Genomic DNA, 13806 nt, shown 5'->3' with positions numbered 1-13806 from the left:
GGAGAAGAAAAAAACCCAACGGCAGTGCAGACCAGAAAGGGTGTGTGTACTGCCAGCAACCCAGGAAGCACACGGCCATGAAAGTACGGTACCATCTTCCACCTGACAGCCTGGAGATTAAGAAGATGGACATCCCGACTGCAATGGGTGGATTAGTGGCCTCGATGTCTGTCAGAGCCAGGGAAACAATCACAGTCACAGAGAAGAAAGGGCTCAGGAAAAACTGTAGTTACATTTCTAACAGGCTGGTGGAAGCAATATTCAGATTTGCCACCTCCCAGGTCAGCAGTTGTGAACTGGGGAGACAGTGCACTCAGTGTGATTCACTGACTGCATTTCAGCACGACGGCTGGGGAAGTGGAATGGGGACTGGAGGTTAGATCACGTTTGGGTGACAGCATTCAGGGATCACGGGTCACAGTTCAGCATGTCCACACGTGAGCACATACATGGATGCCCCCAACTGTACAGTCTACGTAGTTAGGACACATACATCAACTTTTCCGTTGGCTTGAAAATTTTTTAAAAACACTGGGGAAAAATAGGTCTAGGTTTTTTTTTTTAGTTTATTTATTACTTATTTATTTATTTGGCTGAGTTGGGTCTTAGCTGCAGCACGAGGGATCTCCATTGCTTCACAAAGCAACATGCAGGCCATAGAGGACAGGGGTTTCAGTAGTTGCGGAGCACAGGCTTAGTTGCTCTGAGGCACGTGGGATCTTAGTTCCCCAGCTGGGGATTGAACCCAAGAGTCCAGCATTGCAAGCCAAATTCTTATCCACCAGACCACCAGTGAAGTCTCCAGGTCTAGGTTTAAATGAAATACATGATTCCCTCACCCCCACAACTGACATCTTTGTGGAATTTAAGCTTAAATTCCATACTCTGAGCATCTGACTAGCAGAATTTAGCTATGAAATCCTTCACGCTGAATTTAGGGTTCTAGCAAACTAAGTTTTCTACTCTAGCATACTTTACACGTGGCAGGTACTCACCAAATCAGGGACAAACACTAGAAAATGTGCTTCATTTTTGAATCTGAAGTGCATTTAAAACACTCCTCCCCCCTCTCTGTGGTTGCTCCAAATGATTCATCAGATTATCTGAGTAAAAAGAGTGTCTCTTGTGAGTTGCTGCTGCCCAGTCTGCTCTCTCCTTCCAGATAGTTGTCAGCAAGGGGATCAGGAGTGGTGGGAGGGCAGCGGGAGAGTGGGGGTCCCTCTCCCAAGGACCCTACCACAGCAGAAGGTGACTGACGAGGCTCAGGGGGAGGCAAGGAAGGACATGGGTGAGGGAGAGACGGGTCCTGCTTCTAAAACTGCTCATCCCCACTGGCATCATGTTGTCACTCCCTGGAGGGGCAGATTCCAGAAAAGAGGATCAGGAAACAGCTTGCACCCCAACAGCTGACACTGGATGGTGGTACCCCAAGACCAGACTGGTAGACGTGCTGTCCTAGTGAGCCCAGGCTGCCATGAAGACCTCAGACCAGGGGTGGGACTGCAACCACACACATTCGTGCCTCAGGGTTCTCAGGCTGCAAGTCTGAGTGTTGTTGGCAAGGAGGGTTCCTGGTGAGGAACCTCTTCCTGGCTTGCAGACCTTCTCACCATTCCTCGCGTGGTGGGAGAAAGAGAGATTCTGGTGCCTCTTCCTCTTCTTAAAAGGCCATCATCCTATCGGATTAGGACCCCATCCTCATGACATGATTTAACCTTAACTACCTCATCACTGGAGGCATCTCCAAATACCATCATGTTCAAAGAATTAGGGCTCCGACATTTGGATTGGGGGAGACACAAACATTCAGCCCATAACATATATGATCCTAGCACATAGGAGCAAAAGTCCTGACTGTTCCACCTGACCAGGGCCCCTATGCAAAACATGTCACGGAGAAACAGGCAAGATGCTGGATCAGGGCATGATGGTGCTTCTCCTCATCAACACTGGCCTCCCCAGAAGGTCACCCCACTGCCAGCCCCACACTATGGGCCAGCGGCCCCATGAGTCCTGCCCCATGCACGCCCTCAGTCATGGTGGTTTATAGACAGGAAGGCTTAGAGGGGGCTGCTGAGGGGGCGGAGGCCTTGTGGGGAGCCACAGCTGCCCCAATTCCCACATGGGTGGCAGGAGAAAAATCCTCCTCGATTGCAGAGTAGAGCATACTCGGTGCTGCTTCGAGCCCCACTCCACTTCAACCACTGACCAGGGTGCCCGCATGCCTTACCAGGTGGTCACAGGCTGGCTGGAACGCATTGGTCCCGCACACGTAAAGGGCGTTGGTGCTGAGTGGCTGCAACACACGGATGTAGTTGAGGCATTCTGTCTACAGGGAAGAGACACGCACGGGTCAAGCACTGTGCAGGTTCCACCGGACACCAACGATCCCAACGGCTCACCCTGCTCGCTCTAGAGCAGGGACCAGTCCTGAGCACATGCCCGACAGCAGCTCCTCACAGCTCGCTGACCACCTCAGGCCTCAGATGCCTTCCATTTCCACAGGCCAGCCCTGCTCTGCCTGGCACAGTGCAGGCAGGCTCCATGAGATCTGACCCCAGATCTGGGCAATCCTATTTGTGCAGCTGGCCCGTGTGCTTCAATTTCTGCAGGGTTCATGGGCTGCTGTCAGGTGCCAAATGGACTTTACCCCAGTCACTGATTTACACGCAGCAAAGACGTGCTGGCCAGAAAGCAAGGCGAGCTGACCCTGGATCTCAGTGGATACCCAGCACAGGAAAAATGCATTTGCTCTTAGAGAACACACAAACCATTCACTATGATGGCAGACCCATGCGGGGGTGTGCTGTGCAGAGTTCCCTCTGCCTTCCTTTTCTCTGGGGGGCCCTACCCTTGACAACCTAATGCATGCAACTGGAAACAGTGCTGCTCAGGAGAGGGGTGTGCCCAGCCCGCCCAGCTCAGGGGAGAGGCAGGACTAAGGAGGGGCTCCCAGCCTGGCTGTACATCAGAGAGGCCCATCAGGAAAACCAGATGCCACTGAGGAACCCACTTGGCTATTTTAGACTGAAATGCACTGGGATTATATGTGGTAGCATCTGAAATTATCTCCATTCAGGAAAGGCTTCTTTTGCCATGATTGTTTTTAAACTGGTTGGGAAGTAATTCATACTCCGTGAAAGAACTGGGAGGGACCCTTGTCCGCTGTACGACCTCCACGTGGGCCCAGCCCAAGTGCCTGTTGTAACTTAGGTCTAAGATAACTCCCTGCGACACCTGTTATTACATTGCAATGCCTGCATTTTCCCTCGTTTCCAATTTAGTGACTTTCGTGACAGTGCTTAGTATTTTGCTAAAAAAAAAGTTTAGCCCAAATTTCTGTTTTTGTTTAAATTTTAATTGTTTTGAAATTAGCCACCAACTACTGAAACTGACCATAACTGAGCTGTCTTAACCAATGACCAGGGAAGATGGGGCTCTTATACTTTGAGACTCTGACGTGGGCCCAGCAGGTGGTGGTAACCCAGAATTCTGGAGGGAGATGGACATTCAGCCCAGTGTTCCCCAGATGGACCAGGCTGTGCTTAGTTGCTCAACTGTGTCCAACTCTCTGTGACGCCATGGACTATAGCCCACCAAGCTCCTCTGTCCATGTGATTCTTCAGGCAAGAATACTGGAGTGGGTTGCCATGCCCTCCTCCAGGGGAATCTTCCCAACCAAGGGATTGAACCCGCATCTGCAGGGTCTCCTGTACTGCAGGCAGATTCTTTACCCACTGAGCCATCGGGGAAGCCCCATGCTGAGGTGCCCAGCATGAGATACCTAGAGAAGGAGCAGAATCTCCAGGAATGGATAGATGTTGCCAAAAATCCTACAGCAACCCCTCCAGGCCACTGCTGTTCAAGGGAAGCACAAGCCCTCCCTGCGTTTTACACCTTTAGCCGGCAAACATCAGACGTCATTTTCTATAGTCAAAGTTTCAGGCCATTTGGACCAATTAAACTCAGATTGACTTTAAAGTAATTTTCAAAAGCCTGGTATGTTTGGCACTGGCATTGAGAGCCCCAAGCTCACCATTTGGGAAAAGAGAAATGACCTGCAGGATCAGCAGCAATGAACACTCTGGGGCTACTCCGCACAAGTCGGGGCACTGGGGAGAGTAAAACAAGTAAGCCGTTCCCCAGGTGGTCTCTGAAGCTTGCAAAAGAAATTACCTGTTTTGACTTCCCCTTTTCTGCACATCTTGCTTTTTTATCTTCTGAAACCTTCCAATAAGCCTGTGAGGAAGAACCAAAGAGTCCATTTCAGTGCATGTTCCCCCTTTAATAAAAAGGACAGACTGGTATATAAATACACAGTTTACAAAGCACACATTGGTATTTGAAACATAGGTATTCCCTGAGGCATTAACACCTCCGATTACAAAGTGAGGCTCAGAGCAGACACTGCTGCACGTGAGCAGCAGGGGCTTCAAGAGTGTTCTGTGATCCTCACCCTACAGCCTGAAAGGGGGTCTGGGAGGCAGTTCCCAGATGACCATTACTCACTGCAAAACAACTGCGGAAACAAAACGACTGAAGTGGGGAGAATTAGTCATCAAAAACCTAAACTGCAGGCATTCTCTCTCTTTTTTGGGGGAGCGGGGTGCACACCACACAGCATGTAGGATCTCAGTTCAGCGACCAGGGATGGAACCCCTGCCCCCTGCAATGGAAGTGCAGACTCCTAGCCATGGGACAGTTGGGAAGTCCCTAAATAAACTGCAGGCACTTTCAAACATCAAGTGGGTGTTTTCAACCATTCAAAAGTGATTTTCGAGTCCAGTAAAAAGTCTTGATATTTACTTGCTCAGCGGAACAGCAGGGTTACGACGCTTTAAATTTTCTGTGATGGCAGCAGGTGAAAGAGATGGAGCCAAGCAGCTTCCTCAGGTCGAGCGTCTTTCTGCTGAGACTTGGGTTCCTGCTCCTTCTACACCAGGTGGGCGGGCACTCAGGCCGCGGCAGGTGCCTTGGCCCCTTACCCCTCCAGGGAAGCAACAGTCTTGCCTCACTGAAGGCTCCCACACTCCTGCCTCACTGTCCCCAGACACCATATCTGCCCATGTGATAGTCCATCTCTGACACCAAAATACATTTTCCCCCAGAAAACCGAAGCTGGCTTCAGGCACTCGGGGGTCAGGAAGCAGCAGGAGGAGCTTCTCCACAGCAGTCATGTGAACCCCCCAGGGACGTGTCTTCAGAGAAAGGGGGGCCCTCATCAGGACCAGGACGCGTGAAAGCAGAACAAAGTCCCATTCCAAACAGTAGCTTTATTTTGCAATTAAAATGTACACAATTTCGTCATCTACAGGCAATGCCTGAGGATATGGGAACATGAACTCCGACAGGCCCTTAACCATGTTCTCAGGGGTTTCACTGAAGCTTGGCCTGGGGTCCTTTCACTTTTTTTTCTCTTTCACGTCAACAGGGCCCAAGCTTCTCGGTCAGTCTGAGGGGCCACAGTCAGGGCATTAACAGAGCAACAAAGACTCTAACTGAGCATCTATGTGCCTAGTGGAACCAGGGTGCTCCCAGCATGGGATTCTGAAAGGCGGTGTTGGCCTGAGTTGTCGAGGAGAGTGGGGTTTGACCAACACCAGGAGTAGGGCTGAGAGGGAGTCAGACCATGAGCACCCCTCTGCTCTAAGCGCCTTACAATTTTAAACACTTTATTTTCACAGCATAATGACTGCAATCTCATTTCTGTGAAACAGAAACTAAGCACTATGCCTGCCTCTGGAGATGAAGACAAACACAAGAAAATAAGAGAGGTCTGGGGCAGAAAATGCCTAAGATGAGTGTGGGCCAGCTTGATTTCAGAAAACAAGAAAATTACACCAGCCACTCGTGTGGTGTTTAAGGACTCAGGAGCCTAGGAGAGACTGCCAGAGGTTAGCAGGGGACAGTCTGAGCGCTGAGTAAGGGTCAGGCTGCAATGGCTTGAGACACTTCAAACGTTTAAATCCACGAGTCATGGTCATACTAAAAATAGTCTCCAAACCTACTGTCTCCCTTCAGAGAGAGCTTACTCATTAATTTGAAACCTAGTAAAGAAAGGCATAGATTTTAAGCTCTGATCCTGCCATTTCTGTGGGAACAAGCCTTGGGAGATGTGAATAGCTGGCGATGGGCAGTTCCCCTTCACAGACAATATTCCAGTGCACAGATGGAGAAGGTAGGGGCGAAATGTCCCATTCTGCAATTCTTGGTGTGCTCTAGACTACAGCGGTCAAGAGGAAGAATGCCCACCTGGGAGGAGGATCCTGCCTCTCACAGGAGCCAGCCCAACACTGGGGGCCTGACAGGACTGAAAGCAGCTTTCCTAGAAAGTGGCCGAGGGTAGCTTCTGCAAATGGAGATTCAATGGCAGGGTGCCCGGCCACACAAACAGTCTGATTTCAATCCAAGCAAACTGAAGAGTCAAACATCATTAATGTGAGAGTCCATGAACTTTGAACACTATTTGATGACATTAATTGTCAGAATGCAGTAATGATATTCTGGAAAAAAAGAAAAAAGGAGTCCCTACCTTCAGGAGATGCTCTGGGAAACTTTTGGGGATGAAGAACATGTGGTTGGGAGTTGCTCCCACAGGGTGCAGAGGACAATGACAGGGATGAGAGGATGGGGGTGAACCCTTGTCCTGCAGGAGCCTCGAGGGGGTACAGGGGTCATCATATCACTCCCTCTGCTCCCGTGTGTGCCTAAGATTTTCCGTAGTAAAACATTCAATAATCCAAGATAAAAAGAGGGTCATCCCCGGGTGAGCTGCCAGCCTGGGGAGGACAGAGGCTGCCAGGGGAACACCCTGAGATGGGGCTCGTGGACACGGGGCAGGAGGGGAGCTTCTGGATAACAGTGCCCTTGGCCCTGGTGGGCAGGGCGGCTGCTCACTGGCTGTGCAGGATGATCCATGGGACCGGCCACTGGGGTGAGGCTGCATGGCCAAGAAAGGGAATGCCACCCCAGGAAGAGCCCAGTGTATGGACTTGAGGAGAAAATGCTGGAAAGAAAAAGACAGCAGGGGCACAGGGAGCCCACACCATACCTCATGCTGCTTCTTGGAGATGTTGTGAGCGTTTAAGGCAAACACGGCTTCCCGGGCACCCACAAACAAGGTGTCCTCATTCTCACTCAGCAGCAGGGCTGAGTAGTTGAAGATGCCCGGCTCGTGAAACTGCACCAGCTGTACCTCTGGGGAGGGCAGGGCAAGAGGAGAACGTATCAGGTATTTCTGAGCCTGGACACATCCGGAGCACCCAGTCTCCCTCGAGTGCACTGCTGACCCACCAGGGCCATGCCTGGGGTCTGCTACCACGGTGGCCAGGCCCGGGCCAAGGCCAGAACTCAGGCACCTTTGGGTGCAACAGACCGGCCGAGGCCACCACCAAGTGTGAGGCCACCAAGTAGCCATTGCGCTTGACCAGTGTTGTGGCATGACTTCCCTTCCTGCTCCCTCCAGCCCAGCTGAATTCCAAACCCGGCAGTGTGACCTCCCAGGAATGTGACCTTCTAGGAATATGACCTTGAGGCAGTATGACCTTATGATGTCCCAGGAGAACTCAGACCAGAACCTTAAACTGCTGACAACTGCGGTTCCCTCTGCTTCCCATCAAACTCTTATCTATGTGTATTTAATCACCCACAGATGAGGTTTATAAAGAATATAGCTATTTAGCATTTTCTTATTCAGAAAAAATCATTTATCTCAAAGTCTTATAAAAAAAAAATCTATTGCAGTGATTTAACTGAGCATTTTCTAAGGATAACCACCACAAACTTTAACAAAGCAGAGTAGCAGGTGACTTTTTCACTTATTAGGTAATTGCATTAATAGCTATTTATGAATACGAGGAATTTACGGACTAGCTATTTAGAAGTAATATAAATGTATTGACACTCTTTCCTAGGGAGCTATTTCTTCTTTTTGACCACCCCAGCATCAATTTTAAACTTGGCTTTCCACGTATCACCAAGTTCTGCTTTTATTGAAGGCTTAGGTATTCTCGCTTTTTCCTCTTCTAATTTTCCAGTGTTGAAGAAAGATGTGCATGGGGTAGAGTCTCTCCCAGCACACAGTGCCTGGAATTCTGCACAAGACAGCTGAGTCCTGCAAGCACAGCTCGCTCAGGACCATGGAGTCAGAAAGACTGCGGGGTCCCAAGGCAGAGCTCTCAAGACAGAAAATTACAGAGAAGCCAATAAACAGCAAATGGAAACAATTAGCCTGAAGCTCAGCTCCACACACTGCCTACTACAAACAGTACTCGGTGTGCTTTGTGCCTGGGCGGTGTGCACCAAAGGTCGTCAGGCACAAAGAAGATAAACTTCCTTCACGCGCGCCTCCTGACTTAGAAACCAAATCAGGGGGCCAAGAAGAAGCCCTGCGAGTGTCTCCAGGTGTCAGAGCATCTCCCCAAAGTGGGAGTACGGGCCCTTTGTCCACAAACAAGGGCCAAGAATACGGACCCAGCAGCCAAGGGCACCCATGCTTCTCCACACCAGAGCAGGGAGCAGGGCGCCCATCCCCGTCAGGTACTGCCAGCACCTGCCACCGTTCTGCCCTCACCTCTGTGCTCCCAAGTGATCCTAGGTACGGGAGCAAATGCCACAGCCGTCCCAAACACCACAGCAAGGGCGGTGAGCAGCCCCCCAACAGGGCCACACATCCTCATCGGTCGGGGCTTCAGCGGGGGCTTCAGCAGCAAATGCTGGCGGGCAGCGGAGCCCACAGAGGGGGTCTAGGTGGTGGCCACTCAGAGCCGCAGTGCAGCCCGGAGCTGGTGGGTGGCACGAGCCCGGAGGCCCCGCATTTCTCAGCACTCACTCTGGGTGAGGTCGGCTGCTCCACCAGTGCAAACGTGAAAGGCTGTGCTGCTCTACAGCCTTCTGAAGAAATTCTGGAAGAAAGTGCAAAGGAAAGGATGCAAGTCAGGATGTGTGGCAACAACGCCTGCTTTCTGTTCTCTCAACATCACCGCCCCCGCCCCTACCCCCGCCCATGGCTCTGCTTTCGCCACAGCCTCAGCCACGGACTCTTCTACGGAGGAACAGGGTGGTGAGACGTAAGGGGCCTCCTGAGAGGGACAGCCCCACACAGACATTGCACCCCAGAAGGCGCTACAGTCAGGGCTTTCTGCTCCTCAGACTGGCCTGGAATGCAGGACAGACATAGGGACCCGACCAGCAGGACAAACACATGCCTGGCTGCCCAGCTTCTTCCCTGTGTGGGCACCGTGCACAGCTGGTAAAGTGATGGGAAGGAAGGGAACGGAACTGGGGTTTCAGTTTCCTATGGAGACTCTGGCTTCCCAGTTCCTGTAATACTCATCAAGGATGATGGCCAGAGCTAAGACCAGAGAGCTGGATGGAGGCTGAAATGTGTAAGCACACACACCTGTGCAAGCACACATGTGCAAAAGAACAGACATGTACACACACACCACATACACACACGTAGGGCCAGGTCGTGCAGGAACAGCTGACCTCCTGCAAGGGACAGGGCCATCCTGATGCCACCTCATGGGAAGAACAGGCCTGTGCTTAACAGAGAAACTTGGGGCTGGGGGTCCCCAGGTCTCCTGGCGCCCACCCTCTGTCCCTGCCCCGTGACCGCCTAAGTCCGGCTGCTGCCTGCTCAGACCGTGCACCATATGCGAGGTGAATATGGTGAATGTGCCTGCAGGTGAACCTGAGGACATCAGTGAATCGGAGCAATTATCGATAACACTGGGGTCTGCCTCTGACCCAAGGCCCCACCAGAAACCCAGTGAACCTCTGGGATGGACTCGTTCCCGGCTTCTCAGGAAAGGTTTAAAGCAAAACACTGGCCTGAGCAGAGGCAGGACCCTTGCCAACCACACGTGAGGAACAGAGTGCAGCGGAACTCCTGCATTCTCTACAGGCTGCCCCCAGGGCCTCCCAGCGCAGCCCACAGGCACTCAGTCCCCTCCTCACGCTGAGCGCCCCTTTCTACAAAATGGGGCAGCAGCTGTCTCTCCCCTCCCCCAAGAGTCAGTCACCCTCACCTCCTCCTCTTCCTTCCACCCCCACCAAGCCAGCCCACTTCCACCCCTACCGGTCCAACTGACACCCCGAGGCCCTCCCTTTCTAGAACTTTCCCCTTGACCCACCATCACTGTCAGCCTCCTGACCACTCCTCAGGATGTCTGAAGGACAGCCAGCCCCTCACTCCCTCTCCAGCGGCCCTCTCCCGGCTCAGCCTCCCCAGACCTCCCTCAACTTGCCCCAGGTCAGTGCCTAACCACCTGCCTGCCCTGCTGCCCTCGGACATATTCAGATCAGATCAGATCAGATCAGTCGCTCAGTCGTGTCGGACGTCTTAGACCAGACCAAACCACTCAAGAGGGTTTGGGGAGACGTTTTGGCTTCCTGTTAGCCTGGTTAAGTCACCACCTCCAGGAAGCGCTCTTGGCTCCTTCCTCATTTTGCCTGGGTAGTTATCTCACATACCCCTGGTGTGTTTATCTGGCTCCCAAAGCCTAGCAGGGAGCACAACTCACCCTCCACAGTGCTCTGGGGGAGGGGGGGGTCTTTTTTAAATTGCATTTACTTTTGATGTGTAACAAGGGGCACTACCACCCCAGCTCCACTTCACCAAGGAAGGAATCACAGGGGACTTCAGGTGAGCACTTGCCACGGGGGAGATGCTGGGCAAGGGCCAGACACTAGGGGCCAGGCCACATCTGCCCGCCCAGCTTCCCTGCTCAGGCACCGTTCTGCACCTCCTCCTCCAGCCTGAAGGTGGCCTGGCCAGGCTCCCTGCCTCCACCCAGAGTCTGTTCTCTATCCCAACTACCTATTAATCAAGGAGTACACCGAGTCCGTTTCCTCCAGGGACTGGCCTATCCTAGGTGGAGGCGGGCACCTCTTGTCAACAAACGGCTTGGATGAGCATTATTTTCAGTATTTTGATTTCCGGAGACTCTGTCCCAGGTCTTCGAGCCTGGCATAGTGGCTTGAAAGCAGCCACAGCTGATGCATGAATGGATGGCATGGCTTTGCGCCAACACAGCTATCACAGGATGGGCCCTGGGCTACAGGCCAAGCCCACGGGGATGTAGCCCAGACAGTGACAAGGCCGCAACCCACACTGAACGCAACACAAGATACACCAGGAGGCTGAGGAGGCTAGCAGGGGAAGCAGAGAGGGCTGCCTCCCAAGGAGCCAAGTATTACAGGGGCCCACCATGTGGGTCACACGTCACCCTCAGCCTGGACCCAGGGTGGGGTCCCTACTCTCCCGCCCTTAGTAAGGAAGTGAGGTACAAGGTGGGTCCAGAAGCCCAGGCCAGGCGAGAGGCTCTGAATGGGACGCATTCAGCAATCCCAGAGCGTCCAGTGCAGACTAAATACACCCACAGAAATCCTACGCAGCTGTTTGGACACCCAGGCCCTGGGGGACCTGTCAGCGTGGATGACGCTCCCAGCTCGGGACGCACCGGACGCGCTGAGCTCATTCCCAGGCCCGTGTCCACCACTACTGGCCCAAAAAAGCAACGCTCATCCCCCACCCTGAACTCGCCACAGCCTCCCACCCCCGCGCTTGTGCTTCTGTTCTTGCTTCATGGGGTAGAGACTGCTGGCTTCCTGTCCCAGCGCCCATGTCCCTTCATTCTAACAGTACCTTGATTCTCCATAGGAACGGCAGTTTGGCCAGTTTCCCTGGAGGCCGTTCTGGACAAAGAACTGTGAACAGAAGTTAGAGAAGGTAGGAATTCCAGGAAAGCTTCTTCAAGGAGGCTGACTCAACTTTATTAAAATTTTTTTTTTTTGGCTTCAGCCTTCCCTCCTTTTGCTGCCTGAAACTCAAACTTGATGGCTGGAGCTCTGCCAGCCACCTTGTGAACATGAAGGTACATGAAGACCAAAATCTCGTTCTAAGAACAGCCAAGTAGAAATCCAGAAAAACTGAGGACCCACACAACATCCTGAAGACTGTACACCTGCTTTCTCCTGCCTACCTCTAGACTTGATAATAAATTATTAAGCTCTTTAAATTACTGTATTTTTCTTCTAGATCTGTTGCCAGCAGTTGTATATAATTACAAACTGACACAACCTCTTTGTAACACATTTACCAAACAGAAGCAGCAGCCAGAATAATGTTTTTAATGTAAATCAGAGCGTATCATTTCCCTACGTGGAATGTTTCTCCCTCAGATTAAACCCAAGCACATGGACTTGGCTGACCTTCTATCCAGCGTCTGCCATTTCATTTTCCCTTCACCTTTTGGTCCCAGCCATTTCTGGATATGTGGAGTTGCAAAGAATTGGACATGACTGAGCGACTGAACAACGAGGGCCACCTGCCTCGTGTCCCCAAATGGCCTTTAAAAAAACCCACATGAACAGCCAAAGGTCAGGAGGGTCCATGTCACACACAGTTGACTCCTCTTGGGGGAGGGAGCGTGGGGGCCGAATGTTTAGCTTTATGATATTGAAAGGGTTTGATGTTTGCTCTTTTTCAATAAGTGTGCATTGTTCTGTATGATTTTAAAGTGCAAAGCACAGAGCACACGCACACAGACACGCAGCCTCGATGCACTCAACCAGGGACACTGACTCTGAGACTGCTGACGGGAGGTTGCGTTAAGAATCAAAGCCTTAATTTCCAATGGATACAACTGGACAGAGCTCCCATCCTGCCGGCTTCCGTGGGTGTTTCTGCTGGGAGCTGAGGCTCTGGAGTGCACATTTAGCCTCCCCCACATCAAAGTGTCACACTGAGACAGGAGCCCATTAGAAAGACAAGGTCAGTACAATGTCACACCCATTACCTAACACGTAATTGTGCTGGTTCAGGCGGAATGCACGACCCCACTTTAAATGTCAGGAGAATGGAACCCCAAGGGGTCTCTGAGCCCATCCCTCAGAGGCCGTCAGAGCCTGTCATACAGCAGCCTTCCACCCGAGTGACTGGGAATCATGTCAGGGTGTTGGGACAGAGAAAAATAGGGTAAGGGATGTTTCAGGAAACCATACTCATGTCTGTGCATGTATGTGTGTGCATACACATATACACATGCACGTGTGTATCAGAGTATACATGTGCATGTATGCACTGTGTGTGCATCTGTGTGTGTCCGCACTCAGTGTATTGTGGACATACAGGTACCTATATTTATTCATGTTCATTCATGCATCTATATACCTTTGGGTGTGTGCACATGAGTACGTGTGTGCATATGTGTTCGTGCATGCCTGTGTGTGCCTGTGTGTGCCTGTGTGTGCATGCACGCCTATGCAGTATGTGCAGCACACAAGTCCCGATCTAGCACTGTGTTCCCAGATGTGCCTAGTGACTGAAGGCTAGGGTCCTACTAGGCAGGAACCGTGGGCCAAAGGTGTTGTCTGAGGTCTGTCCTGCTCACACTGCACCTTGTCTTCCAGCTATCTGTAGAGTCACAGAGAGGACACCACTCGCCACCACACGTAAAGTGTCAGTACTCTGTCAGCTACAGAATGCTAAACCAATGTTCACAGTGCCCTCACTGGCATCCCCAGGGAACCCGTGAAGGGGAGTCTGGGTGACCTCTGTGGACAACTGCAGGGGTGCCTGCTCAGGCTTGTCTGTGGGGTTTGCCCAACAGGGCAGGGGAAGCCCCGCTTACTCTCCAGGCCCTGTGGCCAGGACAGTGGAAAGACACACACCTGACCATACCTTCTCCTCCCCAGCCAGGGGCAGAGAACCCAACAGCCACCCCAAAAACCATGCCCTGCCAGTGCTGGAGCCCAACGTCCTCATCATCAGGCTGTCCCCCACCCTGGGCTCCCCTCCCC

At 52.0% G+C, this 13806-nt stretch overlaps 1 protein-coding gene across 5 annotated transcripts in view; it reads right to left on the bottom strand.

Annotated features, from left to right (window-relative positions):
• SEMA4D (sema domain, immunoglobulin domain (Ig), transmembrane domain (TM) and short cytoplasmic domain, (semaphorin) 4D) overlaps positions 1 to 13806 on the bottom strand; it is a 76182-nt gene that overhangs the window by 29765 nt on the left and 32611 nt on the right. For all 5 annotated transcript variants that reach the window (XM_010844794.1, XM_010844793.1, XM_010844792.1 and 2 more), the window contains 4 exons: positions 8573 to 8903; positions 7052 to 7197; positions 4177 to 4239; positions 2231 to 2329 (listed from right to left, as the gene is read on the bottom strand). In XM_010844794.1, coding sequence (XP_010843096.1) covers positions 2231 to 2329; positions 4177 to 4239; positions 7052 to 7197; positions 8573 to 8678 — 414 coding nt within the window. In that variant the 5' untranslated portion in view covers positions 8679 to 8903. The remainder of the gene's footprint in view (positions 1 to 2230; positions 2330 to 4176; positions 4240 to 7051; positions 7198 to 8572; positions 8904 to 13806) is intronic.

The sequence above is a fragment of the Bison bison genome, unplaced genomic scaffold, assembly GCF_000754665.1.
Source record: "Bison bison bison isolate TAMUID 2011002044 unplaced genomic scaffold, Bison_UMD1.0 scf7180017864209, whole genome shotgun sequence".
NCBI classification, from domain to species: Eukaryota; Metazoa; Chordata; class Mammalia; order Artiodactyla; family Bovidae; genus Bison; species Bison bison.
The sequence above is the reverse complement of the archived record's forward strand: the minus strand, read 5'-3'. Positions and strand labels throughout refer to the sequence as shown.